We start from the raw sequence: 26,788 nt of genomic DNA on the forward strand, positions 1-26,788 counted from the left end.
CACTGTCCGTTCCTTTGAACAGTGGCGTGTATCTTGGAGACACAATAGATGACCAGACAGCCCTGCAAAATTGCACTTGAATTGAAGTCGATTTGATTTTAAAATTTAAATTGAAGGTAAGAAAATAAAAAAACATAAAGTGGCCATTACCGGCCTTTAGATGAACCTCACAAAAATTAGGCCTGACACAGTAGAGTAAGAGTAAAAAAAATAAAAAAATAAAATAGCTGGCTGGTTGGCGGGGTTTGCGATCGGCGGGCCCCCGGCAACCAGTGCCGCTCCTCCGCAGAAGTAGTGTGACATCAGAGCATGGCAGTGAGGACACAGAGAACAACGAGGCAAGGGCAGGCATACCAGTAGTCTACGTGGATTCCAGAGGTAGGCATATGGATCACAAATCATTTGGTACGAAATGGACAAAACAATGAGGCAAAATTAGGGACGCCAGTAAACTATAGGCCCAGCAGTAGTCGACATGGATGCCAGTTAAGGCCCAGCCAAAAGGAGGCAAGGGCAGGCACACCAGTAGTCAACATGGATGGCAGAGGTAGGCATATGGACCACAAATCATTTGGTTTGAAATGGACAAAACCGTGGTTGACATCTGGCATTCCACAATGGCTCTGCGTTGCTGGTAAACCCTGGCTACCATCTGGAAGGTGGAATTCCACCTCGTGGGCACGTCACACAGCAGTCTGTGAGCCGGCAGTTGCAAGCGCCTTTGCACTGCCCTAAGGGCGGCAGCATCCGTGGTTGACTTGCGGAAATGCGCACAGATGTGGTGCACCTTGGTGAGCAGGTCAGCCAAATTGGGGTAGGTCTTAAGAAACAGCTGCAACACTAGGTTGAACACATGGGCCAGCAGTGAAGTTCTATGCAGGATGTACTACAAATCCCAGCAATACAGTGTAGTACCCACTAGTTTTGGGGTGGCTGTACGGTACAATCCGGCTAGGCCAGCTGTCAGTCACCATCAAGGGTACACCTGATGCCTCTCGACCGGGGGTGGTGAGGCCCCAGCCACGGCTAGACAAGAAAAAAATGAAATAAAACAGCTGGCTGGTTGGCGGGGGCGCGATCAGCGGGCACCCGGCAACCAGTCCCGCTACTCCACAGACGTAGTGTGACGTCAAGGCATGGCAGTGAGGACACAGAGAACCATTAGAAGTGATACAGAAGCAATACAGTGTAGTGCCCACTAGTTTAGGGGGGGCTTGACAGTGCTATCTGGTATGGGCACCAACTGTACACACTTTGTCACCCCAATACAATGAGCAGTGAAGTTCTATGCTGGATGCACTACAACTCCCAGCTATACAGTGCAGTACACCAGGACCACCAGCCCCAAAATCAAAAAGAGTACACTGAGCACTTCTTAGGGGTGTGTATGCAACACCTAATGCCCCCTTTCTGCCAGCAGCCGGTCACCACAGTGTGCTGGTTATATCATGGTAGCAGCACTACAACTCCCAGCCAGCAGCCTGTAGTAATAGTATTAATAAAAGCTTTAAGCCCCGAAAGACACGATTACTTACGGGTAATCTTGTTTTCGGTAGCCCATGACAGCACCCCTGGAGAGCACCTCCCACCGCAGGACAGGAAACCTGAGGATATAAAAGTTTGACACCTCTCCACAGACCTCAGTTCGTTAACATGTACTCCAGCGGAGATAAAACATATAACACAGAATATACAAAGAAAAACATTTTCAGCCACCTCTAGGTACAATTTAACGGGCAGGGTATATTTGAGGGGTGCTGTCATGGGCTACCGAAAACAAGATTACCCGTAAGTAATCGTGTCTTTACCCTACCGCCCATGACAGCACCCCTGGAGATTTGTGATAGAAACTAACTAGGGGGGAACTACGGCCGAAAGGACTTTTCGGCCAAAAGCTAGGTCAGAAACTGGCCTAAGCTGAACACGATAGTGTTTGAAAAATGTATGGACAGAACTCCAGGTGGCAGCTTTCCAAATTTGGTCTAATGAAGAGTCTGCTCTCTCTGCCCAAGATGTTGCTACTGACCTGGTAGAGTGGGCAGTGAAGAATGGAGGAGGATCTTTCTCTTTACTAGTGTAGGCTAGCGAGATACACTGCTTGATCCATCTACTAACTGAAGCCTTAGAGGCCGCTTTCCCCTTACTTGGGCCTGAAAACTGCAGTAATAGGTTCTCTGAGGACCTGAACTCTTTAGTGACTTCTAGATATTTAAGTAGACACCTTCTAACGTCTAGCGTGTGTACCCTCGAGAAACTAAGGAAGGCCCTCCATACACGAAAGTAAATGTTTGAGGTGACGTCCTTGCTACTAGCAAGTAGGGTATTTATCACACCATCCGAGAAGCCTCTTCTTCTTAGGATGCCCCGCTCAGCATCCAAGCAGTCAAGTGGAGACTCCGGGATTCTGGGTGCACTACTGGGCCCTGCAACAGGAGATCTTTTATTTCTGGAAGAACCCATGGCTGACTTGTTGACATCTTTCTTAGGCAGGTGAACCACGGCCTTCTTGGCCAGAACGGAGCTACTAGCAGATTGGTCGCTTTGTCCTCTCTGATTTTTTTGATGACTCTTGGGATCAGTTTGAATGGGGGGAATGCATACCCTTTTTCTTTCCCCCAATGTAGGGAGAATGCGTCTACTGCCGTCGGATGTTCCAGAGGATTTAGGGAGCAGAACTTGTGTAGCTTTCGGTTCTGTCTCATGGCGAAGAGGTCTATGGACGGGTTGCCGAACCTTTTTGTTATGAGGAGGAAGATCTCGTTGTTTAGGGACCATTCTGTTTGATTTAGCTGTACTCTGCTTAGGAAGTCCGCTACCCTGTTTTGCTTTCCTTTTAGATGCACTGCTGATAGCAACATTAAATTCTCCTCTGCAAAGAAAAAAATTTGCAATGACAGATTCAAAAGAGTCTGTGATCTTGTGCCCCCCTGCCGGTTCACGTATGCAACTGCTGTTGTGTTGTCCGTGTAGATCAGTATGTGATTGTGGCGGATCTGAGTGTTGAAGGCTTGTAGGGCCATCTGGATAGCCAACAGTTCCTTGTAATTTGCGGATGAGTGCTTGACTTGAAGGGGCCACTGACCTTGTCTCATCTGGGAGCCCATGTGAGCCCCCCAACCCCAAGGACTTGCGTCCGTTGTGATTCTCAGTAATGGATGTGGAGACCAATGAATGCCAACTGATAGATTGATCGGATCTAACCACCACCGAAGTGGCAGTCTTGCTTCGGATGAAAGGGGGAAGGGTAGGTCTAGTGTCTCCTGTGCTCCGTTCCAATTGAACAGGATGTTCTGTTGTAAGGGTCTTGTTCTGAATTGGGCCCATCTTACTGCTGGGATTGTTGAGGTCAAAAGACCTAAGATAGACATTGCCTCTCGCAAGGATGGTCTGAAGGTTAAGAAAAGGTTCTGAACTTTCTCTCTGATTATTTGTTTTTTGACCTCTGGCAGGTATGACATTTGGACTGTAGAGTCCAGTAGGACTCCTAGGAAGATGCATTTGGGTGATGGAATCAGATTTGACTTCTTTGTGTTGATGTTCCAACCCAAAGACTTTATAATTTGTGAAGCTTGGTCCAGATGGAGAAGGAGAGACTGAACTGAATCCGAGATGAGGAGGAAAACGTCCAGGTAGGGAACTAGAACGATATATTTCGTCCTTATTAATGCCGCCATATCTGCCACAATCTTTGTGAACACCCTTGGTGCCTGTGAAATTCCGAACAGCAGTGCCCTGTACTGGTAGTGGCACCATTGTCCCTTGATATTCACAGCTAGCCTCAGGAACTTTTGATGAGATGGATGAATCGGGACGTGGTAATACCCATCTTCTAAATCTATGGACGCCATCAGGCAGTTTGGAAATAAAAGGTGCAGAGCAGATTTCAGTGTTTCCATGCAGAACTTTTTGTATTTTAGATGAACATTCAGACCTCTTAGATTTATAATTACTCTGAAAGAGCCGTTCGGCTTCTTTACTAAAAAGAGGGGAGAATAGTACCCCGTCCCCCACTGGTCTTCGGGGACTGGTACTATTACGTTTTTGTGAATCAAGGAGAGCACCTCTAATTCCATAGCTGCTTGCTTCTCCTTGTCTGAGACAAGTCTGGTGGGAAGATATCTGTCCCTCGGGACACTGCTGAATTCTAGCAGAAGACCCCGAGACACAGTATTTAGAACCCAGGGACTGGAGGAGATTTCCCCCCAGGCTGGGGCAAAAAGGGACAGACGTCCCCCCACCGGACAAACATCATTGTGGATTTTTGGATTTGTCCCTTCCGGAAAAAAGAAACCCTCTACCTCTACCCGGGGCTTTAAACCTCTTATTTGAGTCCTGTCTAGGACGGAAGGGCCTCTTGTACTGTTTCTTGGCCTGGCTCCTGAGATTTAGGCTGACCGGGGAATCGCTTTTTTCTGTCTGAGGCCTTCTCCAGCAAGGAGTCAAGGACTGGACCAAAAAGAGACTCGCCGTCACACGGGATGGCACATAATTTTCCTTTGGCTGCAATATCACCTTTCCATGTTTTCAACCAGAGGGCTCGTCTGGCCGAGTTTGAAAGCGCTGCTGCTTTTGCTGACATTCTCAGAGAGTCTACAGAGGCATCAGCCAAAAAATCCGCTGCTTTGGATAATACTGGAAAGTCATTGAGGATACTGGCAGAGGCATTATCATTGGTTAGTTGTGTTTTTAGGTCATTCAACCAGACTCTTAAAGACCTAGCTACACAGGTAGCCGCCACACTGGTTCGTAGTGTATTAGTTGTGGCCTCCCAGGTCTTCCGATTGAAGTGATCCGCTTTCCGGTCCATAGGATCTGGCAAGGAGCCTAGATCCTCAAAGGGCAGGCTATCCTTTTTTGCCAACCTGGCTATAGACGCATCAGCTGCTGGGGCTATCTCCCAGGTTTTACAATCTTGCTCTTCAAACGGGTATTTTCTATTGTAATAAAGTGGCACAAAGAATTTCCTATCTGGGGTATCCCATTCTCTTTTACTTAGGGTTTTAATACTTGAATGCAGAGAGAATGTTCGGCCTTTCTTGGGGGCTAAGTCCTGATATAGAGCATCCTCTGCGGATAGTGGAGGTTTTGGATCCTCTATGTTCATAGACGAACGGATAGCCTTTATTAACTGATCCGTATCCTCTGCCGGGAACCATGTTTTACTGGAGACCGGTTCTTCCTCTACATCAGAGACTGTCTGTATCTCCCCTTCTTCTACATCCTGCCATTGCATAATAGGGGATGGCTCGGACTGGACTAGGCAACCCGAGGGACCCGGGACTTCCTGCTGGGCAGGGGCCTGTATCTGGGAGAGGGAAGTTCTGATTTCATCTCTGACCATCTGTTTGAGACTATCAGCCAGAGACCTGTATTCCTGGGCTACCATACGATCTACACATGTAGGGCACACAGACCTATGGTAATCCTCACTTAATTCCCTTCTACATTCTCCACATTTCTTGTGACGGTGTCGTTCAGAAGATCTAGATTCTTTAGGACTATGGGATGATCTCTAAACATAAACACAATAAACACCCCGTTACTAAAACGTATAAAAAGAGGACCTCTCACCCATCTGTGGTCTTCAGCTGGTTCCGGACTAGAGGTCCTGGAGGCTCTTTTGTCGCCCCTTTCACCGCGGTCGTGGCGTCCTCGATCCCCTCCTGCAGGTTCAGACATGGTTCAGGAGGTGTACCAGCAAGGTCTAGGTAAGGCCGGCTGGCGGGGGTCTCGGTGCTCCGGACGCAGGAGACAGCAGACGCTGGACGGACGCACCGAGAGATTAATAAAGCTAGGCCCCGACGTCGCCGCCGGAAGTGACACGCCGGCAGTAACGTCATCACGTTGCCGGGCGTACTTCCCATACTGCCGCGCGCGCTGACATCAGACGCCGGGGCAATCCTGGAAGTCAGCACACTCGGATGCCTGGTTCCCTGGAGGCCGCAACCCCCAAGCCGGGGATCACCGCCTGCAGGCGGAGCCCCGCCAGAGTCCGGAGAGATCCCCCGCCGACTTCCAGGCTGCTCACCAGAAGAGCCTTACGCCTGCAGGGAGCCCCACTCTGCCTGACGCAAACGGAGGACCTGCGGCCCCGGAGGTATCAACTTCTATCTTCCACTCCCGATGGAGCGTCCCCAGACCTCCCATCCGCAAGGACCGGAAACCTGAACTGAGGTCTGTGGAGAGGTGTCAAACTTTTATATCCTCAGGTTTCCTGTCCTGCGGTGGGAGGTGCTCTCCAGGGGTGCTGTCATGGGCGGTAGGGTAAAAGGTCTGTGTGTTTGTATTGCTGGTATATACCCTGCCTACTGGAAGGCTATATCCTACACTGACACTCTCCCTGACCAGCAGCAGCTCTCTCCCTGATCTCTCACAGCATGCGTCTGAAGCCAGCACTGCCCCCGCCCAGTTTTATATGGCAGGGTCATCTGATCTGTCCAACCAATCGCTGCTATCGACATGTATGGGTCCCACGTCATCGCAGGATGTACCAAAGAGTCTCCTGCATGTTTATTGGCTGAGAAATAGCGCCCAAACTTACAGGAAACGGATGATGAGACTTCCTCGAGTATCGCGAGATGTTCCTCCGAGTAACGAGAACCATCGAGTACCCTAATACTCCATCGAATACCAAGCTCGGACCAGCATGCTCGCTCATCTCTAATTATTACGCACGCACATCGTGTGTCTATTGTTTTTAACCCTGTGTACTTATTGTTCTTCACCTTGGTATTTTTTATATATTTATTTGTATTTTCATTTGATACTCTCTTAGCTAGAAATTGTATCCATGCATTTATAACTTATATCATTGTTACCACTCGATTCCAATCACGGTTTATATGTTCAATAAATATCTGTATTTCAAACCTTACCAATACTCTATCCATCATATATCCTAATCTATATACCACTCCTACTTTCAGTCTCTCTTGAGGACCTGTTATCCGTCTTTCATTTACTACTTTTCCCCTCCTAGGGTATAGGAGCCTTACAGGTTCACCTCGTCACACTCCACTTCAGGAGATCTCACACTTATTCCTCTTTTCATTTTTGACTATTGCGGATCCCCGTGTAGTTCGGCCAGAGGCGATACAGCCGGGACCTGGGATTAATGTTGAGTTGGCCGGAGGCATCCGAAGAAATATTCTGAAGGCGAGTGTGGAGCTGGACTATGGCTTTGTTGCCAAGCGATGCACAATTGGGGTCATGGAGGGTCTGCCTGCTGATATTCTATTAGGAAACAATGTGGGGAATCTACAATGCAATTATGTCAGTGCGGTGACCCGGACACCAGTGAATGGGCCAGCTACCAATAAGCCCTACCCCAGAAGAAGATATGGAGGTCACAGGATAAAACGCAGATGTTATCGCTGTGGGAAGATCGGGCATCTGCAGATCATCTGCCCAGCTAGTCACATGGGTCATCGTCCTGCACCTCCAGCTACCTGTGACCCCTTCCCCAGAGGAAGAGTAACTGAGGACAGGTATTACAGAAGTGGGCAACCTGGGCCTCTGCATGCAAGCTACCCCCCCAAGTGGGAGATGGGTCTCCCTACGGAAATGGCAGCTATACCCATATGGTAGGGACAATTGTAATGGACCGCTACCCCCTTACATGGCTGAACCACGTATCAGAGACAATGGATGATTGCTGAGGTGGAGCTTGTCCTTCCAACCCTACCGCTTCTTCATCCAATAGTAATGAGAAAGACCAGAACGCGGATGGACTGTCCTGACAAGAAGAACCAGAACGCGGATGGACTGTCCTGACAAGAAGAACCAGAACGCGGATGGACTGTCCTGACAAGAAGAACCAGAACGCGGATGGACTGTCCTGACAAGAAGAACCAGAACGCGGATGGACTGTCCTGACAAGAAGAACCAGAACGCGGATGGACTGTCCTGACAAGAAGAACCAGAACGCGGATGGACTGTCCTGACAAGAAGAACCAGAACGCGGGTGGACTGTCCTGACAAGAAGAACCAGAACGCGGATGGACTGTCCTGACAAGAAGAACCAGAACGCGGATGGACTGTCCTGACAAGAAGAACCAGAACGCGGATGGACTGTCCTGACAAGAAGAACCAGAACGCGGATGGACTGTCCTGACAAGAAGAACCAGAACGCGGATGGACTGTCCTGACAAGAAGAACCATAGACCCCCCAGGATGAACGTCAGACCCAGGAGCTGCTGGGGATTATCTTGAAGCTGCACAAGGAACTCTTAATGGGGGATCAAAGTGGACTAAAGTGAGGAGGCCAGAGGCCTGTGTAGACCTCATGGCCGATCACTTACTGGAAGGGGGGAGAGGTTGTGATGGTTTGGGGTGCAGATGGTTCCATTATAGTCATATTTTTACTAGTTTTTGGAGAATCTTGTGCTCCCAGCCGTCCTGTTTGTTCCCGTCCTGCCTGGAGCTCTGATAACTACAGAGAATAGAATTAGCTCATTGACCATCTGCAGGATAGAGGTGTCCATATCTCCTGAGGGACCCCCGCTGACACCTCCTAATGGACCCCCGCTGACACCTCCTAATGGACCCCCGCTGACACTTCCTGATGGACCCCCCGCTGACACCTCCTGATGGACCCCCGCTGACACCTCCTGATGGACCCCCGATGACACCTCCTGATGGACCCTCGCTGACACCTCCTGATGGACCCCCGCTGACAGCTCCTGATGGACCCCCGCTGACAGCTCCGGATGGACCCCCGCTGACAGCTCCTGATGGACCCCCGCTGACACTTCCTGATGGACCCCCGATGACACCTCCTGATGGATCCCCTGCTGACACCTCCTGATGGACCCGCCCCCCCCCGCTGACACCTCCTGATGGACCCCCTGCTGACACCTCCTGATGGACCCCCACTGACACTTCCTGATGGACCCCCCCCCGCTGATACCTCCTGATGGACCCCCGCTGACAGCTCCTGATGGACCCCCGCTGACAGCTCCGGATGGACCCCCGCTGACAGCTCCTGATGGACCCCCCCCCCGCTGACACCTCCCGATGGACCCCCTGCTGACAGCTCCCGATGGACCCCCTGCTGACACCTCCTGATGGACCCCCCCCCCCACTGACACCTCCTGATGGATCCCCTGCTGACACCTCCTGATGGACCCCCCCCAGCTGACACCTCCTGATGGATCCCCTGCTGACACCTCCTGATGGACCCCCCCCCCCCCCCCCCCCCCCCGCTGACAGTTCCTGATGGACCCCCGCTGACACCTCCTGATGGACCCCCCCCGCTGACACCTCCTGATGGACCCCCGATGACACCTCCTGATGGACCCCTCCCCCGACACCTCCTGATGGACCCCCGCTGACACCTCCTGATGGACCCCCCCCAAACCTCCTGATGGACCCCCGCTGACACCTCCTGATGGACCCCCCCGCTGACACCTCCTGATGGACCCCCCCGCTGACACCTCCTGATGGACCCCCCCCCCAACACCTCCTGATGGACCCCCGGCTGACACCTCCTGATGCTGGCACTAGGTTCTCCACCTGTATATAGAGTACTGGCAGCAGACGCTGTATCCTCGATGCCCGCCCTGTATACTCCCTGATGCTGGCACTAGGTTCTCCACCTGTATATAGAGTACTGGCAGCAGACGCTGTATCCTCGATGCCCGCCCTGTATACTCCCTGATGCTGGCACTTGTTCATGGCTCCCAGCGATCTCTCACGGTTTGGCTTTATGGCTTTGATGGATGACGTGGGGCGGATCACTTACTCCAGGCAGCTCTGCTCACCGATGCTGAAGCCATATACATGGATATATATACACAGATGTAGCACTGGGTAGGTGGGGGTGCTGGTATAGGGGGGGGGCAGATGTAGCACTGGGTAGGTGGGGGTGCTGGTATAGGGGGGGGCAGATGTAGCACTGGGTAGGTGGGGGATGGTATAGGGGGGGCAGATGTAGCACTGGGTAGGTGGGGGATGGTATAGGGGGGGGCAGATGTAGCACTGGGTAGGTGGGGGATGGTATAGGGGGGGCAGATGTAGCACTGGGTAGGTGGGGGATGGTATAGGGGGGGGCAGATGTAGCACTGGGTAGGTGGGGGATGGTATAGGGGGGCAGATGTAGCACTGGGTAGGTGGGGGATGGTATAAGGGGGCAGATGTAGCACTGGGTAGGTGGGGGATGGTATAGGGGGGGCAGATGTAGCACTGGGTAGGTGGGGGATGGTATAGGGGGGGCAGATGTAGCACTGGGTAGGTGGGGGATGGTATAGGGGGGCAGATGTAGCACTGGGTAGGTGAGGGGTGGTATAGGGGGGCAGATGTAGCACTGGGTAGGTGGGGGATGGTATAGGGGGGCAGATGTAGCACTGGGTAGGTGGGGGTGCTGGTATAGGGGGGCAGATGTAGCACTGGGTAGGTGAGGGGTGGTATAGGGGGGCAGATGTAGCACTGGGTAGGTGGGGGATGGTATAGGGGTACATAGATACATTATACAGATTATCTCTATGGATTATATATATATATATATACAGATAGAAGACGATACCTTTAGCCCAGGGGTTATATAGCACATAGAGGTTTCCCAGGTCCTGGGACGTTGTGCTAAATCCACTAGAGAAGCTCAGTTTCATGCTGTAACGTCCGATGGCGGCAGTGACTGGGGGGGTGGTGGTGAGGGTCAGGCCGTTACTTTCCTGAGTGACGTTCACGCTCCAGGCCGCTCCGCTGCTGAGACCCGGGACTGTGATCGGGAAATCCATATCTATAGATCCTGCAAAAGGTATACAGAGAAATGTTACATATAGAAAGCAGCTATATTAGTGGTAGTATTAGGTATAGGAGGAGGATGCAGCTATATTAGTGGTAGTATTAGGTATAGGAGGAGGATGCAGCTATATTAGTGGTAGTATTACAGAGTATAGGAGGATGCAACTATATTAGTGGTAGTATTAGGTATAGGAGGAGGATGCGGCTATATTAGTGGTAGTATTAGGTATAGGAGGAGGATGCGGCTATATTAGTGGTAGTATTACAGAGTATAGGAGGAGGATGCGGCTATATTAGTGGTAGTATTACAGAGTATAGGAGGATGTGGCTATATTAGTGGTAGTATTACAGAGTATAGGAGGAGGATGCAGCTATATTAGTGGTAGTATTAGGTATAGGAGGATGCGGCTATATTAGTGGTAGTATTAGGAATAGGAGGATGCAGCTATATTAGTGGTAGTATTACAGAGTATAGGAGGATGCAGCTATATTAGTGGTAGTATTAGGTATAGGAGGATGCGGCTATATTAGTGGTAGTATTAGGTATAGGAGGAGGATGCGGCTATATTAGTGGTAGTATTACAGAGTATAGGAGGATGTGGCTATATTAGTGGTAGTATTACAGAATATAGGAGGAGGATGCGGCTATATTAGTGGTAGTATTACAGAGTATAGGAGGAGGATGCGGCTATATTAGTGGTAGTATTACAGAGTATAGGAGGAGGATGCAGCTATATTAGTGGTAGTATTACAGAGTATAGGAGGAGGATGCAGCTATATTAGTGGTAGTATTAGGTATAGGAGAATGCGGCTATATTAGTGGTAGTATTACAGAGTATAGGAGGAGGATGCAGCTATATTAGTGGTAGTATTACAGAGTATAGGAGGAGGATGCGGCTATATTAGTGGTAGTATTAGGTATAGGAGGAGGATGCGGCTATATTAGTGGTAGTATTACAGAGTATAGGAGGATGTGGCTATATTAGTGGTAGTATTACAGAATATAGGAGGAGGATGCGGCTATATTAGTGGTAGTATTACAGAGTATAGGAGGAGGATGCAGCTATATTAGTGGTAGTATTACAGAGTATAGGAGGAGGATGCGGCTATATTAGTGGTAGTATTAGGTATAGGAGGAGGATGCGGCTATATTAGTGGTAGTATTACAGAGTATAGGAGGAGGATGCGGCTATATTAGTGGTAGTATTACAGAGTATAGGAGGATGTGGCTATATTAGTGGTAGTATTACAGAGTATAGGAGGAGGATGCGGCTATATTAGTGGTAGTATTAGGTATAGGAGGAGGATGCGGCTATATTAGTGGTAGTATTAGGTATAGGAGGAGGATGCGGCTATATTAGTGGTAGTATTAGGTATAGGAGGAGGATGCGGCTATATTAGTGGTAGTATTACAGAGTATAGGAGGAGGATGCGGCTATATTAGTGGTAGTATTAGGTATAGGAGGAGGATGCAGCTATATTAGTGGTAGTATTACAGAGTATAGGAGGGGGATGCGGCTATATTAGTGGTAGTATTAGGTATAGGAGGAGGATGCGGCTATATTAGTGGTAGTATTAGGTATAGGAGGAGGATGCATCTATATTATTGGTAGTATTAGGTATAGGAGGATGCAGCTATATTAGTGGTAGTATTAGGTATAGGAGGAGGATGCATCTATATTATTTGGTAGTATTAGGTATAGGAGGATGCGGCTATATTAGTGGTAGTATTACAGAGTATAGGAGGATGCAGCTATATTAGTGGTAGTATTAGGTATAGGAGGATGCAGCTATATTAGTGGTAGTATTAGGTATAGGAGGATGCGGCTATATTAGTGGTAGTATTACAGAGTATAGGAGGATGCGGCTATATTAGTGGTAGTATTACAGAGTATAGGAGGAGGATGCAGCTATATTAGTGGTAGTATTACAGAGTATAGGAGGAGGATGCAGCTATATTAGTGGTAGTATTACAGAGTATAGGAGGAGGATGCAGCTATATTAGTGGTAGTATTAGGTATAGGAGGATGCGGCTATATTAGTGGTAGTATTACAGAGTATAGGAGGATGCAGCTATATTAGTGGTAGTATTACAGAGTATAGGAGGAGGATGCAGCTATATTAGTGGTAGTATTACAGAGTATAGGAGGGGGATGCGGCTATATTAGTGGTAGTATTAGGTATAGGAGGAGGATGCGGCTATATTAGTGGTAGTATTAGGTATAGGAGGATGCGGCTATATTAGTGGTAGTATTACCGAGTATAGGAGGAGGATGCAGCTATATTAGTGGTAGTATTACAGAGTATAGGAGGAGGATGCAGCTATATTAGTGGTAGTATTACAGAGTATAGGAGGATGCGGCTATATTAGTGGTAGTATTACAGAGGATAGGAGGATGCAGCTATATTAGTGGTAGTATTAGGTATAGGAGGATGCAGCTATATTAGTGGTAGTATTAGGTATAGGAGGATGCGGCTATATTAGTGGTAGTATTACAGAGTATAGGAGGATGCGGCTATATTAGTGGTAGTATTACAGAGTATAGGAGGATGCGGCTATATTAGTGGTAGTATTAGGTATAGGAGGATGCGGCTATATTAGTGGTAGTATTAGGTATAGGAGGAGGATGCGGCTATATTAGTGGTAGTATTACAGAGTATAGGAGGAGGATGCAGCTATATTAGTGGTATTACAGAGTATAGGAGGATGAAGCTATATTAGTGGTAGTATTAGGTATAGGAGGAGGATGCGCCTATATTAGTGGTAGTATTAGGTATAGGAGGATGCGGCTATATTAGTGGTAGTATTAGGAATAGGAGGATGCAGCTATATTAGTGGTAGTATTAGGTATAGGAGGAGGATGCGGCTATATTAGTGGTAGTATTACAGAGTATAGGAGGAGGATGCGGCTATATTAGTGGTAGTATTACAGAGTATAGGAGGAGGATGCGGCTATATTAGTGGTAGTATTAGGTATAGGAGGAGGATGCGGCTATATTAGTGGTAGTATTACAGAGTATAGGAGGAGGATGCAGCTATATTAGTGGTATTACAGAGTATAGGAGGATGAAGCTATATTAGTGGTAGTATTACAGAGTATAGGAGGAGGATGCGGCTATATTAGTGGTAGTACTAGGTATAGGAGGAGGATGCGGCTATATTAGTGGTAGTATTACAGAGTATAGGAGGATGTGGCTATATTAGTGGTAGTATTACAGAGTATAGGAGGAGGATGCGGCTATATTAGTGGTAGTATTACAGAGTATAGGAGGAGGATGCAGCTATATTAGTGGTAGTATTACAGAGTATAGGAGGAGGATGCGGCTATATTAGTGGTAGTATTACAGAGTATAGGAGGAGGATGCGGCTATATTAGTGGTAGTATTAGGTATAGGAGGAGGATGCGGCTATATTAGTGGTAGTATTAGGTATAGGAGGATGCGGCTATATTAGTGGTAGTATTAGGTATAGGAGGATGCAGCTATATTAGTGGTAGTATTGCAGAGTATAGGAGGAGGATGCAGCTATATTAGTGGTAGTATTAGGTATAGGAGGAGGATGCGGCTATATTAGTGGTAGTATTACAGAATATAGGAGGAGGATGCGGCTATATTAGTGGTAGTATTACAGAGTATAGGAGGAGGATGCGGCTATATTAGTGGTAGTATTAGGTATAGGAGGAGGATGCGGCTATATTAGTGGTAGTATTACAGAGTATAGGAGGAGGATGCAGCTATATTAGTGGTAGTATTACAGAGTATAGGAGGATGAAGCTATATTAGTGGTAGTATTTGGTATAGGAGGAGGATGCGGCTATATTAGTGGTAGTATTAGGTATAGGAGGATGCGGCTATATTAGTGGTAGTATTACAGAGTATAGGAGGATGCAGCTATATTAGTGGTAGTATTACAGAGTATAGGAGGAGGATGCAGCTATATTAGTGGTAGTATTACAGAGTATAGGAGGAGGATGCAGCTATATTAGTGGTAGTATTAGGTATAGGAGGATGCGGCTATATTAGTGGTAGTATTACAGAGTATAGGAGGATGTGGCTATATTAGTGGTAGTATTACAGAGTATAGGAGGAGGATGCATCTGTATTAGTGGTAGTATTACCGAGTATAGGAGGAGGATGCAGCTATATTAGTGGTAGTATTAGGTATAGGAGGAGGATGCGGCTATATTAGTGGTAGTATTAGGTATAGGAGGAGGATGCAGCTTTATTAGTGGTAGTGTTACAGAGTATAGGAGGAGGATGCGGCTATATTAGTGGTAGTATTACAGAGTATAGGAGGATGCGGCTATATTAGTGGTAGTATTAGGTATAGGAGGAGGATGCGGCTATATTAGTGGTAGTATTACAGAGTATAGGAGGAGGATGCAGCTATATTAGTGGTAGTATTAGGTATAGGAGGATGCAGCTATATTAGTGGTAGTATTACAGAGTATAGGAGGATGCAGCTATATTATTGGTAGTATTAGGTATAGGAGAATGTGGCTATATTAGTGGTAGTATTACAGAGTATAGGAGGAGGATGCAGCTATATTAGTGGTAGTATTACAGAGTATAGGAGGAGGATGCAGCTATATTAGTGGTAGTATTAGGTATAGGAGGAGGATGCGGCTATATTAGTGGTAGTATTAGGTATAGCAGGAGGATACAGCTATATTAGTGGTAGTATTACAGAGTATAGGAGGAGGATGCAGCTATATTAGTGGTAGTATTACAGAGTATAGGAGGATGCAGCTATATTAGTGGTAGTATTAGGTATAGGAGGAGGATGCGGCTATATTAGTGGTAGTATTAGGTATAGGAGGATGCGGCTATATTAGTGGTAGTATTACAGAGTATAGGAGGATGCAGCTATATTAGTGGTAGTATTACAGAGTATAGGAGGAGGATGCAGCTATATTAGTGGTAGTATTACAGAGTATAGGAGGAGGATGCAGCTATATTAGTGGTAGTATTAGGTATAGGAGGATGCAGCTATATTAGTGGTAGTATTACAGAGTATAGGAGGAGGATGCAGCTATATTAGTGGTAGTATTACAGAGTATAGGAGGAGGATGCAGCTATATTAGTGGTAGTATTAGGTATAGGAGGATGCAGCTATATTAGTGGTAGTATTACAGAGTATAGGAGGAGGATGCAGCTATTTTAGTGGTAGTATTACAGAGTATAGGAGGAGGATGCAGCTATATTAGTGGTAGTATTACAGAGTATAGGAGGATGCGGCTATATTAGTGGTAGTATTAGGTATAGGAGGAGGATGCGGCTATATTAGTGGTAGTATTACAGAGTATAGGAGGATGTGGCTATATTAGTGGTAGTATTACAGAGTATAGGAGGAGGATGCGGCTATATTAGTGGTAGTATTACAGAGTATAGGAGGATGCAGCTATATTAGTGGTAGTATTACAGAGTATAGGAGGAGGATGCATCTGTATTAGTGGTAGTATTACAGAGTATAGGAGGAGGATGCAGCTATATTACTGGTAGTATTACAGAGTATAGGAGGAGGATGCAGCTATATTAGTGGTAGTATTAGGTATAGGAGGAGGATGCGGCTATATTAGTGGTAGTATTAGGTATAGGAGGAGGATGCAGCTATATTAGTGGTAGTATTACAGAGTATAGGAGGATGCGGCTATATTAGTGGTAGTATTAGGTATAGGAGGAGGATGCAGCTATATTAGTGGTAGTATTACAGAGTATAGGAGGAGGATGCAGCTATATTAGTGGTAGTATTACAGAATATAGGAGGAGGATGCGGCTATATTAGTGGTAGTATTACAGAGTATAGGAGGAGGATGCAGCTATATTAGTGGTAGTATTAGGTATAGGAGGAGGATGCAGCTATATTAGTGGTAGTATTACAGAGTATAGGAGGAGGATGCAGCTATATTAGTGGTAGTATTACAGAATATAGGAGGAGGATGCGGCTATATTAGTGGTAGTATTACAGAGTATAGGAGGAGGATGCGGCTATATTAGTGGTAGTATTACAGAGTATAGGAGGAGGATGCAGCTATATTAGTGGTAGTATTACAGAGTATAGGAGGAGGATGCAGCTATATTAGTGGTAGTATTACAGAGTATAGGAGGAGGATGCAGCTATATTAGTGGTAGTATTACAGAGTATAGGAGGAGGATGCGGCTATATTAGTGGTAGTATTACAGAGTATAGGAGGATGCAGCTATATTAGTGGTAGTATTACAGAGTATAGGAGGAGGATGCGGCTATATTAGTGGTAGTATTACAGAGTATAGGAGGAGGATGCAGCTATATTAGTGGTAGTATTAGGTATAGGAGGAGGATGCGGCTATATTAGTGGTAGTATTACAGAGTATAGGAGGATGTGGCTATATTAGTGGTAGTATTACAGAGTATAGGAGGAGGATGCATCTGTATTAGTGGTAGTATTACCGAGTATAGGAGGAGGATGCAGCTATATTAGTGGTAGTATTAGGTATAGGAGGAGGATGCGGCTATATTAGTGGTAGTATTAGGTATAGGAGGAGGATGCAGCTTTATTAGTGGTAGTGTTACAGAGTATAGGTGGAGGATGCGGCTATATTAGTGGTAGTATTAGGTATAGGAGGAGGATGCGGCTATATTAGTGGTAGTATTACAGAGTATAGGAGGAGGATGCAGCTATATTAGTGGTAGTATTAGGTATAGGAGGATGCAGCTATATTAGTGGTAGTATTACAGAGTATAGGAGGATGCAGCTATATTATTGGTAGTATTAGGTATAGGAGAATGCGGCTATATTAGTGGTAGTATTACAGAGTATAGGAGGAGGATGCAGCTATATTAGTGGTAGTATTACAGAGTATAGGAGGAGGATGCAGCTATATTAGTGGTAGTATTAGGTATAGGAGGAGGATGCGGCTATATTAGTGGTAGTATTAGGTATAGGAGGAGGATGCAGCTATATTAGTGGTAGTATTAGGTATAGGAGGAGGATGCAGCTATATTAGTGGTAGTATTACAGAGTATAGGAGGATGCAGCTATATTAGTGGTAGTATTACAGAGGATAGGAGGAGGATGCAGCTATATTAGTGGTAGTATTAGGTATAGGAGGAGGATGCAGCTATATTAGTGGTAGTATTACAGAGTATAGGAGGATGCAGCTATATTAGTGGTAGTATTACAGAGTATAGGAGGAGGATGCAGCTATATTAGTGGTAGTATTACAGAGTATAGGAGGATGCAGCTATATTAGTGGTAGTATTACAGAGTATAGGAGGATGCAGCTATATTAGTGGTAGTATTACAGAGTATAGGAGGAGGATGCGGCTATATTAGTGGTAGTATTACAGAGTATAGGAGGAGGATGCAGCTATATTAGTGGTAGTATTAGGTATAGGAGGAGGATGCGGCTATATTAGTGGTAGTATTAGGTATAGGAGGAGGATGCGGCTATATTAGTGGTAGTATTACAAAGTATAGGAGGAGGATGCAGCTATATTAGTGGTAGTATTACAGAGTATAGGAGGAGGATGCGGCTATATTAGTGGTAGTATTACAGAGTATAGGAGGAGGGTGGCTAACAGCCTCCTCCTCTTCTTCCTCCAGGAATTGACACTGAGAAGCTGACAGGAGTGTAATGTGACACAGTTCTGTCACATCTCCTCCTATCCCGGCCTCCGGTGCGTGCAAGGCGTTCTCCCTGATGGCGATGAGGGATTCTTTAACAACGCATAGGACTGGTATGGTTAAGCTCACTATGGCATTCTCGCACCTGACCCTCTTGGTGGACTCCTCGAATATCGTTAAAACCATCCATGGCCACTCATAGTTGGCAAACTGAGGGAGCTGAGTTGAAGGCATCCATGGGTTTTGGAGTTGGTATTCCATGAGACCTCTCTGTTGCTCACACACTCTGGACAACATATGATATATAGAATTCCAGTGAGTGGTGACATCGTGCAACAGCCGGTGTTCGGGTAAATGCCAGTGTTTTTGTAGCTTTTTAAGGCTAGCAGCCGCCACGGTGGACTTCCGAAAGTGGGGGCACAGGCACCGCACTCTCACCAGTAGCTCCGGCAGGTCGGGGTAGGTCTTTATAAAGCGCTGCACCACCAAATTAAAAATGTGGACCAGGCATGGAACATGTTGGAGTTCTCCAAGCCCCAGAGCTGCCACCAAGTTACGGCCATTATCACACATGACCATGCCTGGTCCCAGCTGCAGCGGTGACAGCCAAATTTCTGCCTGCTGCAAGATGGCCCCCTTTACCTCTGGGGCTCTGTGCTTCTTATCACCCAGGCTGATAAGCTTTAGCACGGCCTGCTGACGTCTCCCCACGCCAGTGCTGCAGCGTTTCCAGCTCACCGCTGAGGACTATTTTACGGAGGAGGAGAGGGAGGGGTTGACAGAGCCCATGCTGGCAATCTGACGGAGAGGAGGGAGGCTGTCCCTACTTGAGACCCGATTCCTTCCTCCAAAACATTCACCCAGTGTGCCGTCAGTGAGATATAGCGTCCCTGGCCACAAGCACTTGTCCACACGTCGGTGGTCAAGTGGACCTTCGCGGTAACTGCGTAACTCAGTGCCCGCCCAATGTTACGGGACACTTGCTGGTGCAAGGCGGGGACAGCACACCTGGAAAAGTAGTGGCGACTAGGGATGGAATACCAAGGTGCAGCAGCTGCCATCAGGTCATGGAAGGCTTGCGTCTCCACAAGCCTAAATGGCAACATCTCCATGGCCAGCAATTTGGAGATGTGGCAGTTTAAGGTTTGGGCAGAGGGGTGAGTAGAGGCGTACTTACGCCTCCGATCAAATGCCTGACTGATAGACAATTGCTGTGAAGACGGTGCAGGCGAAGGAGCAGACGCAGGCAAAGGGGAAGGTGAAGCAGGCACCAAAGTGGCCGAAGCACAGGCAGATGGAGAGGTGTCCTGGCTGGTGGTCTGGACTGTAGCGCTAGCAGAGAAAACAGTGGAAGAGTCAGCAGTGGCAGCGCAAGGCGCAGGTGCTTTGCTTCCAGATGACGCTGCATGGCAGAGGTGGTCAAGTTGCTCTTCTCCGAGCCTCTACTTATTTTTGTGTGACATAGCGTGCACACCGTTCTCAGCTTGTCATCTGCGCAAATATTAAAAAACCTCCACACCAAAGAACTGCGTGACCTCATGGGGGGAGTTTGGTGTGACTAGATGCTTCGGGGAAAACTTCGGCCCTGATGACTCTGGCCTGCCTTTGATGACTCGTCTGTCCTCTACCTGTGGACATCCCTCCGCCTCTTTGTGCCTTTTTTGTTGCCGCACGGACCCCCATACCTCCATTACTTTCCCCACTGGACATCACCCCTTGCCAGGTCGGGTCGTTCGCTTCATCGTCTAGCCTCTCCTCCTCTATCTCCTCACTCTGCTGCTCCTCCTGCACACTGGCCATGTTAACTGTTTGGCTGAACGGCAATTGGGTCTCCTCATCGTCAGTCCTCACGACTTCAGGTTGCCGGTCCACAACAGCAAAATCAACTGGACATGGCGAATGCTCCAGATTTTATGAATCGCTACAGATAAAATCCTCAGGTAGCTCCTGGGTTTCATCAAGTATTTGAACACTGTCCAATTGGGGAAATGGACCCGAAAAGAGCTCCTCGGAGTGGGCAAGGGTGGGATGACTATGATGGACTAATGGTGCAGGTTTGGAGACATGAGTGTTAGACTCTTGGCTAGACTCGAGACTGGAGTGAGTGGATAAATGACTGGAAGGACTCCAACCATCCATCGTAACACTTGGTCATGCTGATCGGGCCTCCACAGTTGTGTACACCGCCCCCTGCACAACTGCCCTATAAAGCCAGGGATGGTGGATGCGTGCGATACTGGATGTCCCTCTGAAGCACGCGCTGTATCCCCAATCACTTGACCGTGGCTTGAAAACCCAGCAGCATTTCCGCGTCCCTGTCCTCTTCGCTTAGCGCTACGCATTGTAGTAGCCATTTAACTTTTTTCAATACAATTTAGTTGTACCAGGTTTTTAATTTATCCCACACTAACAGTATACAGCGATTATACTGGATATAGAATTGTTTTCACAACAATAAAGGGCTGGTCAACGCCTTCACGGGACGCAGACTGCGCAAATTAGTAGTTACAAGATAGGAGGTATTATCACACACTTACAGTATACAGCCATCTACCAGATATAGTATTGATTTTTAAAATAATAGAATGAAATAGCTGGTCAACACCTTCACAGGATGCAGACTGCGCAAATCAGTAGTAGCGAGATAACAGCTATTATGCCACGAACACAGTATACAGCCGTATACTCTATCAGTGGATGTCTGAACACACTGCCTGTCTCACAAGAGCTTCTAAATCTCTGGTTTTATAGTTTTAGCCCTAACAAGGGCTTTTGGGGGTTCCTTCCTACCTAACTTCACCTAAAACCTTCCTCTCCCTGCTTTACAGCCTGTCCCTCTCTAGCTCCAAACAGCAAGTGACACGAATCTCAAATGACTATTCTAAGATTCAGGAAGTCACGTGGTTTAGCCAGCCAATCATAGTTATAGTTTTTTTTTAACGTCCTGCCTATTCCTAGTGCCTGTCCCTCCCCCATGCATGTTTATTGGCTGGAAAAAAGTGCCAGGGGATGTGGGAGGGCGAATTGAATTTTTACTGCATTTTTGCTCTAATATTGGACCACAAGCGAATAGCTTGAATAGCGTACTATTCGATGGAATACTATTCGGTCATCACTAGTCACTATGGGGACCACGGTGCACATGTGCCTCTTTGCTCTTAGCAAAAGGTGGGAGGTATGCTTGGCTATTTAAGGAGGCTTCCTGCACTTGTGCTCTGCCTGAGTGTCACGCTCTACTAAAACGGTCCTGTGTTTCTTATACAGTGTTCTTGCACTTTCCATCTTGGTTCTTGTGTTCGCGCTGTGGTGCTGCTGTAATACATCACTGCTTGAGAAAGGCTTGTTAATGCCGAAATGTTACATACTAATGTAATCTTAGAACTTCACCTTGGAAGTGCGGTCTCTTTTCTTTTATTGGACTGTCGGTGAGGATAACGCCCAAAATTGCCTTCTGGAGGGTGTCACAGTAATGGTAACCACCACCTCAGTTGTACTTATGGCTGCAGTGGGAGTGGTACTTGATTTAGCAGCCCAGCTATGATTGGTTTCAGGCACAGACCCGCCAGTGATGGGAGTAACGCAATGGGTGGCCGGATCCTCCTGCCGCTCTTCTGATGTAAACGAGGAGGGGGTTCCGGGAAGTATAATCCTAGGACGTGTAACAGATGCCGCTAACTATCCTCGTGGGCCCTTCATAGGTGTATACTCCAGCTCTTCTCCAGATTTTAGGTTGTGGAGATTCTCGGAAGTAATCCCACTTTACTGATCCCAGACTCACAAACAGGGTTCCTTGATGCGCCTTATCTTTTAGGAACCCGTAACCCCTCAGCAGGTGGAACTCCACCACTACTGCTTCTCTTCTTCTAGGAGGAGTTTCACCCAGCTCCAGTGTTACCAGCTGTCTCCTCCCCTCCCCCTCCTGCTGTTTCTTAGCCTTGAACCAACTCTGATGGTTCTTGGACAGTTGGGCTTAGGGAGCTGGACCAATTGGAGACATTCCTCGTACCCAAAAAGCCATTCTGGAATAATGGATGCTTCTGGACTCAGGGGCCCCAGCATTAAAGTGAGCAGCCTCATAGAAAGTAGCTGAGAAGTTTCTGACGATGCCTCCGCTTAGTCTATCAGGTCATCCTAACTGGCCCCGCTGTGGGTAGAGGAGCTGGAGAGGAAGTTACACGCCTCATGCCAGTAGTACTCACGTGCGTGTCGGGTGTGTCTTGTGCGGGGGTGCCCTCGTAATGCTGCTCTGTGCTCGCCATGCTGACTGCTTCTGAGCTCTCTCCTCCCACTAAGGCAGGGACACAGTCTTTCATTTGGGCATCAGGCTCCCCTAAAATGGCAGTGCTTTGTGGACTCCAGATGTTCTGGCATAAACTGCAGACCCCAAGAGGCAGTTTGGTTTGTTAACTAACTGAATTTTTGGAAAGTTTGAAATGAAACTGGGTTTGGTTCGCTCATCTCTAGTTTTGACACAATTATTGTCAGGAGCCGAGCCATGCGCCCGGTTCCTGCCTCTGCTGAGGCGCGCAGCTCAGCTGGGAGTAATGCCGACAGCGTCCTTCGCTACAGGCAGGATCAGTTGCTGGGGATGATCCGACGGCGTCCCTAGCAGCCGCCCTGCACGTCTGGTTATCGGGCCATGCTCAGACGTCACTACGTTCTGCTGTTGAGCGGGCCTGGTTTCCGGGGGCCCGCCGATCGTGTCCCTGGCAACCAGCCTACTGTGTTGATCTTTTCTTTTGTGTGTAGCCGTGGCCAGGGCCTCACCACCCCGGTCAATCGGCATCAGGTGTACCCTTGATGGTGACTGACAGCTGACCTAGCCAGTTAGCTGTCAGCACCTAGGTTCCTGTTTACTATAAAACCCAGCCCCTGGTCTCAATCCAGTGCCTGTGATAGTGCTTTGTGCCTTGACCTAGCATTCTACTGACCATTTGTTGTTTTTGCTCTGACCTTTTGAATTTCGTTCCCTGACCTTGCCTTCTGGATTCTGATTTTGTACCTTCGCTGCCCGGCTGTTGCTGACTTAGTTTTCCTGACCATTCCTTATTGTGTTTGTTTGTCTTGTTTTGTTTTGTGTTGCACTTATTCTAGTGTAAGGTTTGTCGACCAGTTGTCCGCAGTAATTCTTAGTACTGTTTATGGCAAGTAGGTAGGGACAGCTGGGGCAGGTGCCAGTCTAGGTCTGCACTTGTCTACATGTCTTTCCAGTACCCTACCTTACAATTATTGTGTTCAGGTGTGGACCCAGGCCATCACCTTCCATGTGTAGACCCAATCATTACCTTCTATGTGAGACCCAGGCCAGATATTTCTTCTATAAACAGAACTAGTATACATGTATAGTTACCTGTATTGATGGTTAATTTGAGATTGTCTGAGGTCAGAGCAGACCTGTTGAATGTCAGCTGAATAGTGAATGGCTGACCTCTTCTTACAATAAGATTTTTGCCCATGAAGTCGCTGGTTCGGTGAGCGGTTGCATTTGTGCTTTCCTGGAGATTTGTGCTTTGCAGCTGTAGAGCTAAACCGAAGACAACAGGATTACCTATTAGCAAATAATGGCTATCATGGCATTGGGCGCTCTGGTAATATAACTTTCCATGTATAGGCTTCAGTGTATAAGTCCACTCCATTACTTTCTATGTGTTTTCCCAAGTCATTACCTTCTATGTTTAGGCCCTGGTCATTTACTAGGACTATCCCCATGTCCAGTCCCATCCTGACCATCACCATGTCCAGTCCCATCCTGACCATCCCCATGTACAGTCCCATCCTGACCATCACCATGTCCAGTCCCATCCTGACCATCACCATGTCCAGTCCCATCCTGACCATCACCATGTCCAGTCCCATCCTGACCATCACCATGTCCAGTCCCATCCTGACCATCACCATGTCCAGTCCCATCCTGACCATCACCATGTCCAGTCCCATCCTGACCATCACCATGTCCAGTCCCATCCTGACCATCACCATGTCCAGTCCCATCCTGACCATCACCATGTCCAGTCCCATCCTGACCATCACCATGTCCAGTCCCATCCTGACCACCACCATGTCCAGTCCCATCCTGACCATCACCATGTCCAGTCCCATCCTGACCATCACCATGTACCAGGCCCATCCTGACCATCACCATGTCCAGTCCCATCCTGACCATCACCATGTACCAGGCCCATCCTGACCATCACCATGTCCAGTCCCATCCTGACCATCACCATGTCCAGTCCCATCCTGACCACCACCATGTCCAGTCCCATCCTGACCATCACCATGTCCAGTCCCATCCTGACCATCACCATGTACCAGGCCCATCCTGACCATCACCATGTCCAGGCCCATCCTGACCATCACCATGTACCAGGCCCATCCTGACCATCACCATGTCCAGTCCCATCCTGACCATTACCATGTACCAGTGCCATCCTGACCACCAGCATGTACCAGTGCCATCCTGACCACCACCATGTCCAGTCCCATCCTGACCATCACCATGTACCAGTCCCATCCTGACCATCACCATGTCCAGTCCCATCCTGACCATCACCATGTACCAGTGCCATCCTGTCCACCACCATGTCCAGTCCCATTCTGACCATCACCATGTACCAGTGCCATCCTGACCATCACCATGTCCAGTCACATCCTGACCATTACCATGTACCAGTCCCATCCTGACCATCACCATGTACCAGTCCCATCCTGACCATCACCATGTACCAGTCCCATCCTGACCATTACCATGTACCAGTGCCATTATCATACATATCATACATATCATACCATGGTTGGATACAGCCAGGTCTTACTAGCCGAGCCTTCCATCTCATCACTTCACTTACATGACTGCAGCACGGATGAGGAATCAGCATCTTAAGTTTTATATACACACAGGTGAGCTCTGTATCCACTTACCTGAGCAGTCAGCAAGTATATATATATATATATATATATATATATATATATATATATATATATATATATATATAGCATATACACAGTGGTGCCTTGGTTTAAGAGTAAATTGGATGGGGCTATGTTCACACTACGTAAGTTTCCGGCCGTAGCGCGTTCCGTGAATAAGCGGCCGGAGACTTACGTAGTTTGCGTACAGTGGAAAGTATACGATATACGGCGGCACAGTTCACACTACGTAAGAACTTACGCCCGGATCGTATGCAGCGCCGTAAAAAATGAACCAGACCATTGTTTGAGGACGAAAATGCTGTAACTTACACCCGTAGGGTAACATGCGGTCCCGTACGGAGTGGTGATTTCTTCCTTTTTCCACCTTTTTGTGCCAATCCAAAAGGTTCTGTGGGGTGTCCGGGGCTAGCCGAAGATATCCAAGTACAAGACCGCTGTCAGATCGCTACGTAGGGATGCGTGAGTAGACTGCGGGTGTAAGTTCGCGCTCCGTACGTAGCCGGACGCAACTAGCGTAAATCCCCGGCCGGAGTTTAACACGTATATGTAGTGTGAACATAGCCTAAGAGTGTTTTGGTTTCAGAGCTTGCAGTTTTTCAAGATTGTATCTTGGTGTAAGAGCCCCCTGTACTGGGTGGGAGGGGGAAAGGGGGAGGGGCATGGTCTGCATAGCGGTGTCTACAACCCTGTACTCTGACCCAGGAAGTCTCCCTCACCTTCCAAAACATAACAGATCCACTTCAGGCTGGGGCTTACATCAGGGGACAGGTCTGTGGGGGTAATCTCTCCATAGCTGTAACCCCTCTCTCCCCGGACAGAGAGCGCTGCATGTATGTGCCCACATCTGTCCTGCTCATTCCTTCCTGCTCCCTGCAGTCTCTGTCAGCCCTTGTGTTTCCCATCCTCTCCATTACTGTACAGTAACTTATATAGGACATATCCAGCTGCTGTATTATCAGGGTTATACAGTTACTATACATTATACACCACATGCTGATTGCTATACTGTACAGTAACTTATATATCACATATCCAGCTGCTGTATTATCAGGGTTATACAGTTACTATACATTATATACCACATGCTGCTATACTGTACAGTAACTTATATATCACATATCCAGCTGCTGTGTTATCAGGGTTATACAGTTACTATACATTATATACCACATGCTGCTATACTGTACAGTAACTTATATATCACATATCCTGCTGCTGTGTTATCAGGGTTATACAGTTACTATACATTATATACCACATGCTGCTATACTGTACAGTAACTTATATATCACATATCCTGCTGCTGTGTTATCAGGGTTATACAGTTACTATACATTATATACCACATGCTGCTATACTGTACAGTAACTTATATATCACATATCCAGCTGCTGTATTATCAGGGTTATACAGTTACTATACATTATATACCACATGCTGCTATACTGTACAGTAACTTGTATATCACATATCCAGCTGCAGTGTTATCAGGGTTATACAGTTACTAT

General features: G+C 47.5%; 1 protein-coding gene across 1 annotated transcript in view; it reads right to left on the reverse strand.

The window, feature by feature from the left end:
• The window catches only part of LOC138771703 (protein-glutamine gamma-glutamyltransferase E-like), a 95,120-nt gene that overhangs the window by 64,828 nt on the left and 3,504 nt on the right, over positions 1–26,788 (reverse strand). Inside the window, exons 2-3 of the mRNA XM_069951612.1 lie at positions 23,701–23,874; positions 10,523–10,747 (exon numbers count right to left, since the gene is read on the reverse strand). Coding sequence (XP_069807713.1) covers positions 10,523–10,747; positions 23,701–23,874 — 399 coding nt within the window. The remainder of the gene's footprint in view (positions 1–10,522; positions 10,748–23,700; positions 23,875–26,788) is intronic.

Source organism: Dendropsophus ebraccatus, chromosome 14 (genome assembly GCF_027789765.1).
Source record: "Dendropsophus ebraccatus isolate aDenEbr1 chromosome 14, aDenEbr1.pat, whole genome shotgun sequence".
In the NCBI taxonomy this organism is placed as follows: domain Eukaryota; kingdom Metazoa; phylum Chordata; class Amphibia; order Anura; family Hylidae; genus Dendropsophus; species Dendropsophus ebraccatus.